The sequence below is a fragment of the Nilaparvata lugens genome, chromosome 5 (assembly GCF_014356525.2).
Source record: "Nilaparvata lugens isolate BPH chromosome 5, ASM1435652v1, whole genome shotgun sequence".
In the NCBI taxonomy this organism is placed as follows: Eukaryota; Metazoa; Arthropoda; class Insecta; order Hemiptera; family Delphacidae; genus Nilaparvata; species Nilaparvata lugens.
The window spans coordinates 58,897,001-58,911,549 of NC_052508.1; the positions used below are offsets into that span (position 1 = coordinate 58,897,001).

General features: G+C 34.8%; 1 protein-coding gene across 7 annotated transcripts in view; it reads right to left on the bottom strand.

Moving 5' to 3' along the window:
• The window catches only part of LOC111046153, a 95,830-nt gene that overhangs the window by 40,115 nt on the left and 41,166 nt on the right, over positions 1 to 14,549 (bottom strand). For 5 of the 7 annotated variants that reach the window (XM_039428905.1, XM_039428903.1, XM_039428904.1 and 2 more), the window contains 6 exons: positions 10,240 to 10,382; positions 8,645 to 8,800; positions 6,099 to 6,242; positions 5,343 to 5,547; positions 3,916 to 4,103; positions 2,143 to 2,295 (listed from right to left, as the gene is read on the bottom strand). In XM_039428905.1, the coding sequence (XP_039284839.1) occupies positions 2,143 to 2,295; positions 3,916 to 4,103; positions 5,343 to 5,547; positions 6,099 to 6,242; positions 8,645 to 8,800; positions 10,240 to 10,382 (989 nt within the window). The remainder of the gene's footprint in view (positions 1 to 2,142; positions 2,296 to 3,915; positions 4,104 to 5,342; positions 5,548 to 6,098; positions 6,243 to 8,644; positions 8,801 to 10,239; positions 10,383 to 14,549) is intronic. The other 2 variants (XM_039428906.1, XM_039428907.1) reach the window with 2 other exon arrangements.

Here is a 14,549-nt window from a genome sequence, read left to right on the forward strand (position 1 = left end):
TATTAAGATTGGTCGAAGAATAACAGAGAAATTAATTTTTTTCGTACTGCATGCATGACCACTTTTCACCATTTAAAGATCAATATTAATTTTTTAATTCCAGATGTATTTAAGATGAAGCTTTGAAACTCGGTATGGCTCCATATGGGCAAACAGATGATTTTACAATGGTTTTCAGATGATAATGTTTGTCTTGTAAAAGTATTGTTGTTTCATTAAAAGTAAAGAACCAGATGTAGTGCTTCCTATTTCTTAGTCTCACGTTTCCTAGGTCTTATTTCTATCTTAAATTTCCAGTTTCAATATTTTCTTACGTTGCTTCTACACAAATATTTAATTATTGTAATGGAATTTAGTTCGCTGGAGTACACCGATATTCACTTCATGTATGGAGCAGCTCTTGGCAATGCGACCGAAGCAAGAAGAATGTATGCAGCTGCATTTCCAAACCGCCGTCTCCCTTCCGACAAGGTGTTCACAAGAACTCATAATCGGCTGAGAGAAGTTGGTTCATTTGAACGGAACAGGGTAATTGCTGGTAGGCCTCGAGCAGTTCGAAATGTTGCTTTTGAAGAGGAAGTATTGCAGAAATTCGATTTCAATCCTAGAACGAGTACGAGAGCAGTTGCAAAGCAAATCAATTCAAGTGCTTCTTCTGTGTGGCGTGTACTAAACAAGGAAAGACTTCACCCCTTCCGCTTTCAAAAAGTTCACTCATTGGTTGAACGCGACTATGAGCCAAGAGTAAACTGTGCCCGTTGGTTTCTTCAGCAAGACATTATCCAACCAAATTTTCTAGAAAATGTGTTATTTACCGATGAGTCCAGCTTTACAAGAGAAGGAATCTTCAACTCTCGCAACAGTCACGTCTGGGCCTTAGACAATCCTCATGAGGTCAAAGTGCGTGGTTATCAGCATAGATTTTCGCTGAATGTTAGGACGGGTATCTTAGGTAATCGCGTGATTGGACCATACATTCTTCCTAATCGTCTGAATTCTCCCACGTACATTACTTTTTTAAGAGACATACTACCAGAACTTTTGGAAGATGTGCCTCTTGCAAACAGATATAATATTTGGTTTCAACATGATGGTGCCCCTGCTCATTTCGGAAATGTTGTTACGGACTTTCTGAACATGACCTATCGTCAGCGGTGGATTGGGCGGGGTGGACCAGTACCGTGGCCCGCACGTTCACCTGACCTCAACCCTTTAGATTTTTTTTCTGGGGCCATATGAAAGACCTTGTTTACAGCACGCCAGTAGAAAACGAAGAAGACCTTGTGGCAAGAGTGGTTGCTGCAGCAGGTGCCATTCAAGATGATGAAAATGCTTTTATAGCAGTTCGACGGTCCATGATTGAAAGGTGCAGACTGTGTAATCAAGTTGAAGGACGGCATTTTGAGCAATTGCTGCATTAGTATCAGTGAACCGATTTGAGTGAAATTAATATTTTTCAATGTAAAATAAAATTTGGAGGAAAGTTATTCTTGTATATTTCTGTAATAAGAACGGTTTTCATGAAATTATAAAAAAAATTAATATTGATCTTTGAATGGTGAAAAGTGGTCATGCATGCAGTACGAAAAAAATTAATTTCTCTGTTATTCTTCGACCAATCTTAATAAATTAGGTATCATTGGAATTGTGAATAAATTTTCTAACTTTTTTGTCTCTTGTAAATTTTCTGTAAAATGGACGGTTTTCGAGATATTCGCCATCAAAAATTTAAAATGGCCGCCATTTTGAAAAATTTCAACGAAAAAATTTTTTTTTATTTTTTATAGTTGAGTCTTTATAGCATAAATATTCATGCCAAATTTCAGATCAATACAACATTTCGTTCTTGAGATAAAAATTTTTAAGTGAAAAAAACAAAATGGCAGCTATAAGGATAACCGCTGAGTTTTGGACACTTCAAATATGACATTTGTAGTCTCCTAGCATCCAGGTACAATACCCTAAAATTCTCGACACTACTTCTGAAACACCCTGTATATATATATATATATATATATATATATATATATATATATATATATTATATATATATATATACATAAAATATTACCTTATCAATCCTTACCAAATATTCTTTAATAATATTGTTATCTGAAGAGAGTTACAAAATGGGTATATTACCTTATATGAAACTCTACTAGCGGAAGTTTTCTTCTTATTTTCTTGAAGTTTGAAGTCAATTTTTGAACCCTTTTTATAATAACGACTTTTTATATGTGGAGTGAACTCGAGTTTTTTCAGTACTCTTGCTTCCATTGGTGACACATCAATCTTCTAAAACAAAAATAGTGAATATTAAATAAAATATACATTTATGTCAAGAAAATGTAATGTATATAATGGAATAAATATCACACTGTTTTTTTTAACATAACAGGTTTGCGTTCTAAAAACAGTTGAAACGAAAGACGAGGGATTAGTCCGGGCGCAAATGTCATGAAAAAGACACTCCGTGGTTATTTTCGGGTAACAGTCATGGAAGATGTATCAATTTTTTCGCTAGGTCTATCATAATTCTAATTTCTCATTATGATGGAACTAACGAATAAATTGAGACATCTTCCACAGCTGTTACCCAAAAATAACCACGGAATGACATTTGCGCCCGGACTAGATTCTATTAAGTGATTTATAGTGATCAGGAGTCTGAAATTCAGTAGTGGGGTATCATCTTAATAAATGTTCTTTTAAATGATTGTATATTGTGACGAATACATATAATTGATAGAAGCATCCCTTTCAATAATTCTGCTCATATCATCCAAAGGATATGCAACATTAAGTTTGTACTTGTGTGCGTATAAAAGTGATGACTGATAACTACAGCTGTAGATTGTTAATGGACTCGAAAACATCAATTCACAATGTTTTTATTCACACTGAATCGTGTTTTGAGATTATTCAGTACAGAATACATTTCCTTTTCTCTGAGCCGGACTGCGGCGTTTGGGAGCCTCTGTAATAATAGTTTGTCTGAAACGATGTTTTCAAGTAGCACGGTCGATTCAAGGTCAGGAAGCAGTGTGCAATCTTTCATTTTTTCAATCTACAATAGAATTGAATAAAATTTGAGTCCACGGCGGCAGGGTGAGGAGCAATGCTACGTTGAATACTAGAATACCTGTAGCAACTGCTTCCATCTGTCACTAGCAAAATACCAAGCAGAAATCAAGGGTGCAGGTGAATCCCAATTCAAAAAGCCTATTCAATTTTTATATAATAGGAGCTGGTTTAACCACTACCTCCGTAAACAAAGCCATAGTGCATGACAGGTAGTTGATGGTAACGTCAGCACAGGTAGGGTTCCTACACCAATAAAAACACTAGCTGATATAGATCAGCTGGAATCAACAAATTTTTATAGGAGCCCTACCTGTGCTGACGTCACCAGAATGCTGCACTATGACTTTGTTTACGGTGGTAGTGGTTTAACCCGCTAAATTTGTTACAACTATTAAAATAGGAATTAATTGATTGATAAGAATGGAAACAGGACCTTAACATACTCGGTTAACTCAAGATCTTCATGCAAAATTTTAAGTTAATCAGCCCATTAGTTCACAATTATTGATGATGCGTCAAAAATGTATTTCGAATTCCATACCATGTTTATTCCCATTCATTCCTTTGTAATATTATATATTCAATATTCTTCCGAAACTAACAAAAATTACATAATAAAAATATAGAGGATCCATCAACAAATATTCATCTACTGGAATGAATACGAGTATAAGAATTTATAAAATAAGTAATACTTTAAACAAGTAATACAAATTATCATTCTGTGTTTGCACCTCTCAGAATTCTTAACTTCGAACGTGAATCAGTAGATAACTGTGATGATTTCATTCTATTGATCAATTTGAGCAAAATATATTTTATTCTACTTACATGGCTTTTGATTTGATCACGTATTATAAATTCTTCCTGTACCAGATAATTGAAGGCGAACTTTGTCACTAACGGCTCGCATGCCTTTCTCTTACTTCCAGGTGCCGAAAACGAACAAAATTCACCAACTGTCGGAGAACTCAATGTCAACGCACAAAACCAAACATTACGTTTAGTTCCTGTTGTTGCTGAAAAAATATATCATTATGATGTAACTTAATTACTGTATTTTTATAAAAATCAACAATGGAGTATGTAGTAATTTAATTTTTTCAATAATGCAATGATTGGTTTATAGACAACAAAAGATGTTTTCTTTACAGTAACTGCAAAATATTATATTAGATTCTCGAATGCTGAAAAAGCTTTTCCATTCTGGCAATTTGCAATATCATAAAAACAAAGCGAGCTGTGCCAACTCATTGAGCAACTGTTACATATTTCGGTCTATTGTTTCCATTTTGGCGCAAACTGCATGAAAGTGGGTGCAACGACAACGTAGACGCTAACTCAGTACTAAGTAGACGCTAGCTCTAGTGATCCCAAGCACTAGTAATCGAAAAGTAGACACCTAGTAGTAACCAAAGTAATCAAAACTCCCTTATTTTTGGTTATTTTCGATAATCCAATTTACGCATACAGTATTTGAGATTGTTGGATCCTCAATTTCTTTTTGCCTCAAAATAATGTTTACACAAGAACAATGCATAATACATTTTTTTAAATCACTTAAAAGTACAAAAAACATCATGATTTAATTCTATTAATTGGCGTTAAATTTATAACACCCCGATTGAAACAAGTTCGTTCTCGTTCAAAAACAAACAGAAACTAATGAACAACAAAATAATAAATTGTTTGGAATTAACATGGCTGACAATCATCTTATTGTGATTCCATCTGTTTCATATAAGTTTGATTTATGCAGTCTTATACATCCCACTTTGGCAATTCTCATTTTTTGAATTGATATTCGTTTAAGGCTTACTAAATGTCGTCTAAATGAAGCAAGATTCCTATGTAGTCTACATTAATGGGATCTCCTTGCACTCTCAACCCAGCCTAGCAGATAGGATTTTGCTTCATTAATGAATGGAACATGCAACCGAATCGTCCACTCATATCTAACTAAACATCTTGCCTTGAAAAGTTGTCTAAGTGAAGATTTCCAGACCAACACCAACCATTCTACCAAGGCAATCAGTACAAAGTAGTTGAACATTGATATTGATACTGTTTTCCTACTATAACTAAAGTAGGCTTATATTCCGATGAGAAACATCAATGTGCAACTATATCAATGATGATAGTTTTGTCATTGCCAAAGCACTGATTTATTTGATCGCTCGCCACTACTCATCCATCATTGGAGTACATAACCAATACATAATCAATCATAACCAATTTTAAATTATTTGCTTGCTTACGTCCAAAGTGATATTTTAACTTGAAAGCTACATTGTTCTGTTGACACCAATCATGTAGACTTGTGATTTCACCTCCAGAACCCAATGATCTGTTTTTAATAATTTCTTGCTTGAATGCCAAAAACGATTCATCAATTTGTTGTTGTGAAGAATTCTGAGATCTTTCTGAGAGATCAGCATCCGAACCGTCTTCTGAAGAGCTGACCTACAAGATAAAAAATACATGAATCATTTTTAACTTTATGATGGACATTCATTTTTCATCTGTCAAACAAAGCTACAAATAGTAAGGACATAGGTCAACTCAAAATGCAACAGTATTGATTTTTGCAGTTTTTCTACCTTGCAATACATAATGAAAATATGATACACTCTTGAATGAAATAAAACAGAAATAGGTTAATATTGTGACACACTCTTCAAATAGGTTAATCTGAATCATTGATACATCAGTCTATGACTATATCTACGTTTTTCCCCCACGTGCTGCAATTTATTATCCTCGATAAAATGCCGGTTGACATACAGTAATAGAAGAGCTACTTTTAGTGATGAAAATAGTATAGGAATGATACCCTAACACCTCCTACTTCTTTTTAAAAACAACAAACTTCTTGAAATTATTAAAATAATTGAAATTAATCAAAAGCACAGAACTTAAATGTATTTATTAAAGGAGTGAAAGGTAGTTTTTCAAAAGGGTACTATTTTTTTGTAATAGAATAAAGTAGTGATTATTGGATTTTTTGAAGCTACCTGTTCTTCAAGTGGATCAATATCACTGCCACTGTCTTCACATTGGATGCTCTCGGGGAATTCGTTGGGGAGTGGTTGAGAAGTTCTTGATTCAGCAATATCCAGAGTATTTTCTTCATTTTGCTTAGATTTTTTATTCGATTCCTACAAAAAGTAAACAATAAGTGAAACCCATTTATTTAGCGTATGACAGACACGCAACATATAATAACACACATAACTTTCAAATAACTATGCATAATCTGTACAAGTAAATATATTATACAACGAATAAAAGGTATAGGCACACTTCCAGAGAATTTGAATGGGCTGTTCTAGGGCACTTGTCCATAAAGTCTGAACTGCCTCACACTCATAAAAAAGTGAACCTGCCTTTCCCCATTCTTGCATATAAGGCTGGCCACGAACGATAGGGCATGCATGATAAACATGCATGTTTATCATGCACACACACACCCATGATCATGATGCATGTTTTGTCATCAGCGAGAGGCTTTTAACAGGAAATAAACATACAATGAAAATAAACAAATCACTATAAATCACAAATTATAATGATAGAAGATAATCTAATCTCAAATAGAGCAGCGGCAGAAAAATCATAGATTTATCAAAACATTTTGCTCGAAGCATTTCGCTGTAATGAGACAACAATGAATGACAGCATGTGTATCATGCATGTTTTACCGTTAGTGGCCACCCTAGTAGGAAAATCGACCATGCTGCGTTTGTACTTTACTCAATGCTGACCCTGTTTTGGTTGGCAAATCAAAACTTGGTAATTGAATGAAGCAAGAATGAGGCTGAAGATGTTCTAATAGCGTTGCGATGGAGTTTGGCTGCTCTGTATAGGACAAATGTTCTGTTTTTTCAATTCCTCTTCGGTACGACCTGACAGACTGGTCCTGCGTCAACGTCGTAATCAAAGAAACTAATAGGTCAATGTTGAAAACATGTAACCTGTATTCACATGTAAAATTCATAGACATTATTAGCCTAGGACGAAGATTTTTCACAAATCATGGATTGCACAAGAATGGTTTTGGAAAAGCGTATATCAGTGATAGGGTTGTTGAGTATGTAGAGGATTATTTTTCATATTTGAGTTCATTTCCTCCCATTACTCTTCCAATCAATTCTTTTTTAGAAGAATAGATAAGCAAAAATTTAATTCGAATTCCACTTCTGTTGATACACATTCTGTGATTGGTGTTTGTTCTGATCAAATCAATTTAGATGCTCAATGTGATGAGAATAATTTTACACAACTCTTTATAATGAACAGAATAATAGAATTAGAAAAACTGAAATAGTTTTTGCTATTGATAACAGTATTGATATTATATGTGAGAGCATTGGCGTAGAGAGCCTCAACTGTCTTTTTTGATACTAGATGATTATTTTCTTTGTGATAGTTTTTATAGAACACTTCACATTCGAGGTGGAGTGGCAATCTTTATAAAAAATCAGTCAAGGATTTTGACCATTTGAATGTAGATTTTTTTTGCAGGTAGATAGACTTTGAAGCTACATGTGTTATCAATCGTAATTCCAAATTGAATCACATCAATTTATAGATCTCCTAATGGTAACGGTAGAGTTTTCTTGGAACAATTGGAATAACTGTTCAAATCCATGTATTTAAAAACTATCATTTATTCGTAGGTGGAGATGTGAACTCGGATTTCGACTTGAATAGAGAAAGATATAGCTCTTTTGCGCTAAAAAACTTATTAAGGCAATTCAACATGACTTTCACAAATGTCGTAAATACAACAGATAATATGCTTGTCTTGATAATATATTTGCTAATATTGGGAGTCCTGTTGTTTCAAATAAGGTTTCTGATTTCCAATAGTAAGAATAAAAATCAAACAAATACTGAAACTTTTGAAACGAGCAATAGGACTGAACATCAGGTTAGCACTCATTTGCATGCAGATTGTGAAAGTTCAAGTATATCTTTCAAAAGAGCTGACCTACAAGAGAAAACATACATTAATCATCTTCAACTTTATGATGGACATTCATTTTCCATCCGTCAATTAAAGCTACAAATAGTAAGGCCATAGGTCAACTGAAAATGCAACAGTACTAATTTTTGCAGCTTTTCTAACTTGCAATACATCATGAGAGGATGAAATATAATTCTCTTGAATTAAATATAACTGCAATTGATTAATATTATGATGCACTCTTTCAATTGGTTAATCTAAATCATTGATACATCAATCTATGATTATATCTATGTTTTTCCCCAACGTGTTGCAATTATCCCCGACAACATGCCGGTCGACATACAGTAATAGAAGAGCTACTTTTAGTGATAGAAATGATACCCTAACACCTTCTACTTCTTCCAAAAAACAATAAACTTCTTCAAATTATGGCAATAATTGAAACTCAATTAAAAGCACAAAACTTTTATGATAAATTGCAATGTATTAATTAAAGAAGTGAAAGGTGGATTTTAAAAAGGGTACTATTTTAATGTTATTTTTAGTAATAGAATAATTTAGCGATTCGTGGAGTCTTAATGAAGTTACCTGTCCATAATTGTTCGCCAGTCCGTAATTATTTTGACAGTATCTTTGAACAAGATCTCTTAACAGTGGGGGTCTTTGAACAAGAGACGTTGAATTTGTAGTCTTTCGAACATCCTCAGTGACTATTTCACTTTGTTTACATTCCTCAGTCTCGTCCTTGAACAAAATTGACAAATATTTATCAATGGAGATCTCATATTAACTCATCTGTGGTAAGCAATGTTAACTGCTTACCATGGCCTCATACTATCCCATAATAAGGTATGCGATTTTAGTGTGGGGTAATTCATCTAAACAAAATTTGGATAGTCTTAAAAATTCAAAAACGGGCACTCAGATGACGTATTGAAAAGGCAAATAGGTTGGATTCTTGTAGATCTTTATTCAAGAAACTTGGTTTTTTGACTGTAACGTCATTATATATATATATATATATATATATATATATATATATATATATATATATATATATATATATATATATGAGGCTGTAATATTTGTGAAGGCGAGTGGTGTGAACCAAGATTCTGATGTACCCGTAACCGAGCAGATTATCAAATAATAAGTCATAATAGGTTATTTGAGCAAAAACCTAATTACATTAGAAAAAAAATTCATAACAAGCTACCTGGTTCTCTAAGAAGTATTAACGATATGACAAATTTCAAAAGTATTTAGTTGATAAAGACATGTATAGTGTACAAGAGTTCCTCTCAGACTCGAATTAGTGTTAACTTAGTATAGAATTTATTGTACAATCTATCTGTTGTATAGAATTTTTAGCTTTCAATTTGACTTGTCTTATATTCCATAACTGAAGTCTCCAATACGTAATTGAAAAAAAAAATCTTGACCAAATTTACTCTATTTTAGAGAAATTCGTTATCTCATATTATCAGGAGCTGTTCAAGTCTCCAAATTTAGTACTTACTCTCATCTTCTACAACACATTAAAATTATATTTTTGGAACAGGAATAATTTCATTATATATAACCTACTATTATATCACGGTATAAGCTCAATTTTCTCACTGCAATGAGAAATTCAGATTAATTCAGAAATTATAATGAAAAATGAATCATTGATTGATTATTGATAATGGTGATTTAAGCTAGTGACCATTGATATAACAATCATCTTTCACAGTCAATCAACTTTTGCATATGTATTGTTGTTATTATCTTTAGATTGATTTTCCTATCATTAATTTATCAATCCCATTCCACATTTGTATAATTTGAGTATTTTTGTTCTAGATTGATTTTCCTATCATTAATTTTTCAACCCCATTCCATATTTATAATTCAATTGAACTTGAAAACTGGGATTTCAGGATGATAAGAATTTATTATTAGCACTAGCAGGTAACCCGTGCTCCACAAAGAGATTAAAAAAACTGAAAACTTGACGTACTGAAGTCTTGAAGAATTCAAATTCGGCCAATAACCATCCTCGGTAAATTAAGAATCTCTATGCAAAATTTCAAGTTAATCAGTCCAGTAGTTCATACGTGATGATGCGTCATTCGTGAATTTTCTATCCCGTACATGTATAAACAAATTCTTTCCTTAATCATAAAATAGATCATCTTCACCTTTGGAAACAGCTTTTCTGCCCTCAATCGGTCAATAAATCTTCTACAAGCAAGATTTTCTGCTGATTGCACATCTGGTCCTATTCCAATACCAGAAAAGGAAAATGATTCAACCTTGACTCGACTTTGATGTTTGGCAGGATCTGAGGGGGAAAACAATTAAAAAGTTAATAAACTAAGGTCTACAGTATTAAGAATGTAAATTATTCCGGTCATAGAGTACAATGTGACGAATGTATATTGTTCATGGTTAGCCAGTAAAATGGGATGATTTAATATTGCTTGTAGAAACCCACTTCAATTGTACATGTACCGATCAAGTATAGTACATGGATTAAATATGATATGGAACAACTATTTAGTAGCCAAATGACCTTGATTTCACATTTTACAGCATTCTTGTAGGCTGATCTCAAACTGAATTTAATTTTATATGTTATCCTGTACTATATTTGTAATTTCTAATATATCAACGTAAATATTTGTTTATCGAATTATATTTTGTTCACGTTTATGTTTATGATATGAGCTACTTTTTCTTTTTTGAAAATGTTTGCTAAATTTTGTTTCATAGGCTACAGAAACTTTTTCCTATTTTTCTCTAATTGGAGTGCTTACTGAATGCTCGTTGCATTTTCAATAAAAGCTTTTGTAATTTTGTTAGTAACTTTCCAATGTGTGAATCTGGATATTGTTTCTCATGTTTTGTGAATTTATATTAATTTGGCGATAAATTTGATTTGATCTTAAATTTTTGTGCGACTTGTTGCAGTATGTCGACAGTAGTTATTGATTGTGAAACATTTATCCTCATATAAGGAAAGCGCAAAAAGTTGAATTGAACGAGCAAGGTGACAAAGGTTAAGAGATACTAAAGGGATACAACAAGTCATGCGAAATTGGAAGAACCCCAACAAGAAATAATATTACAAGAATACCTACCTTATCTGCAATAAAGATCATTTGGTAGCCTACTTTTCAAGAAATAATGTTCTTTACATTTTATTCAATATAACTGTGCCTGTGGATAATTTCACGGTTAGAGAATATTATTTATCAACAAACAATTATTTGATGAAATCATTCGTTAACCCTGCATTATAGTTTCTTCTTCAATTATCACTTGTAGTCCAGTCAATATAGACATAAAAAGCAGGTGTGCTTGCAATATATTGTAGTTATGATTTTTCAACATATTATTTGATTGATTTGATTGATTGATTAGCTGCCTTTATTAAAACCTAGGAGGGCGAAGTTAGGGCGCAGCCGGCCCTCTCTTACACTTAACCCTCCAATACAATTCTAAGTAAAACTAAAACACTGTACAACAAAGATTATAAGATAAAATAAAGCAATTTACAAAATAATAAAATTTCCAAATAGCGAATGAAAGAAAGAAAAAAAACAAAATTTCTTTCTAATTTGAATCAGTGAAAAGAATACAATAAGGAAAAAGAGAAAACTGAAAAGTGAAAACGGAAGAAACGTCAGTTCAAAATCCATAGATCATTTCTATAGAAGTAGAAAAGAAGAAAGAGAGGAATAAATTAAAGAAGGAAGAAAGGACACACACACACATACACAAACACACACACACACACACACACACACACCACACACACACACACACACACACACACAAACACATACAAACACACACCAACACTCACGTTAAGATTCAGTGAACATTCCAGCCGAGTCCACCACCTCTGATCCACCGCAAGACAGCCGCACCGAACCGACGATGTCCCTCAACAAGCCTTAGCTCAGCAGGCAGAGAATTCCACAAACTACAGGCTGTCACAAGGAACGACTTGTTGTACATAACAGTCCTATGTGTTGGGACAGCCAGCAGATGTGATCCATGCCGCGTTCCTCCACGACCAAAGTCACCCAAGTAACGGTACTCTACTGCCAGATACTTAGGGGTTTTAGTTTTCAATATCTTATAGAGGAAGCACAAAGCATGATGTGATCTACTCTCACGCAGCTTCATAAGTTCAAGTCTGTTAAAGTATTCAGTTACATGGTCGTCACGTCTCAGGTTAAAGATAAAGCGAACACAGTAATTATGTGCTCGCTGCATCCTCTGCAGAAGTTGAACTGTCATGTCAAGAGTCACAATGTCACAGTAGTTGAAGATCGGGAAGATCAGAGTCTTGACCTGATCAACCTTCGTTGAAAAGGGAATGAGGTCAGAGATCCTCTTCAATGTCATAATCCCCCCAATGACCCTGTTACAAGTCTGAGTCACGTGGCTGGTCCAGTCAAGAGTCCTTGTCATTGTAAGTCCTAGATTTTTCACGTCAGAACTGTATTGCAATTGTATGTTATTCAATTTTACAAATGGTCCGTTAGTTATGTCAAGTGTGTTTAAAAGTCTTGAATAACCTATGACTATTGATTTTGATTTAGTCTCGTTAATTTTCAGTCCATTATTCTCAGTCCATCGTACCAAACGAGTCAAGTCAGCGTTGACTTCATCAACTGTGACGTCGAAGTCATTTTTCTTGCAGTGCCGGTATACTTGCAAGTCGTCGGCATACAGGTGATGTCTAGTCATGAGTAGAGTGCTTGTCACGTCATTTATGTAGATGCTGAACAGCAGAGGACCCTGAACCCTGAGGAACTCCTCTGTTCACTTCACACCACCGTGAAGAGGCATCCCCGACTCTCACACACTGACACCGACCCTGAAGATAAGACCTCACCCATGCCACAGTGAAGTTGGAAAAACCTAAGTTTCTGAGTTTATAGAGTAAAGTGGGATGGAAAATGCTATCGAATGCCTTACTAAAATCTATTAGGACTAGAACTGTTAGGGATCTTGTTCAAGTGAATTACTATGGATAGCTTCCAGTCATTAGGAAAGACGGACGTTAAAAGTGAGGTATTGATGAAATGGGTGAGAAATGGGAGGATAAAAGGAAGGATAATTTTGATGAACTTAATCGGGATACCGTCTGCACCAACAGCATTACTCTTCACTCGATGAACAGCCAAGAAGACCTCTTGCTCCGTGACATTGGAGAAGTAGAAGTCCTGATTGGGATGAAAATCAGGCAGAGAGTCAAAGTGAGCACGAGCTTGGTCCAAACCTACAGTGATGTCAGTGAAGAAGTCATTGAGATCATCCAGCGAGTGAGCAACAGTCGGTACCTGCCTCTCCTTGCCAGTCCCAATCTCCCTCAGAGCACGCCAAAGAGATGAAGTTGATGATCGCTTTGAGGAGATCAAGTTACGATAGAATGTAGCTTTCGCATTTCTAATTGTTTGCTTGCAAGAGTTCCTCAAACGCTTATAATGATTGAAATCATTGGGGCTTTTTGAAGCTCTTGCAATTTTGCACCAATAATCTCGATTCCTCATTAGCTGGCGTATCTCATCTGTGAGCCATGGAGCAGGATCTCTGGTTACTCTGCGATTTTTTAAAGGAACATGTTTTTCAAAAAGAGAAACTATATTGTGGTTAAGAATGTCCAACATAACATTAACATTGTTAGTTTGGAATATCTGTAACCAGTCAAGGTTAATTGCATCATTGAACAAATTGTGGTAGTTTATATTCTTATAATCTCTATAAGTGATTATTTTTGGTTTAGGTTTAGGCCTCTTAATATTATAAACTAGGAATATCATATCATGTGCAGAGAGGCCTGGAAAGGGGATCTGCCCATGGCACACAGCTGCTCTCACATCGGCAACTGCAATAAGATCAAGCAATGTGTCCGAAGTGGATGTATGGTGCGTAGCTTGGAGAGGCAGCAATGTCATACCATTCGCAAAAAACATAGTGGTCAGTTGTATTTTGTCATGAGTATCAGGTCCAAGTAAGTCAGTATTGAATTCACCCATGATAGCCACATGTTCATAGGGCACCATCAGCTCAAGTAGTGCTTCCTCAAATTCTGACATATACCCAATATGAGGCGGTCTGTAGCAAACTGCTATTAACATTTTAACTCCGTTACACTTAACCTCAATAAACATGTATTCAGGTCTAGCTGCACGGGAGGTATCAGAGGAAAACTTATGAACAGGCAGCAGAGAACGCTTGACAAACGCAGCAACCCCTCCCCCATTCTTGTGTAACCGGTCATTCCGAATGAGCACATAATCCTCGAGTGCAACAAGTCGATTAAGGATTGTCGGTTTCAGCCAGGTCTCGGATACAAGAATGATGTCACAATCTTTGCTCTCGAAAGTTCATCTATATGACAGAGAAGGGATTGCGCATTAACATGAGCGATCTTAAGTCGATCCGGGAAAGGAGAGAATGCCCGCTTGAGGGAATCGCCGACACTCAGCGC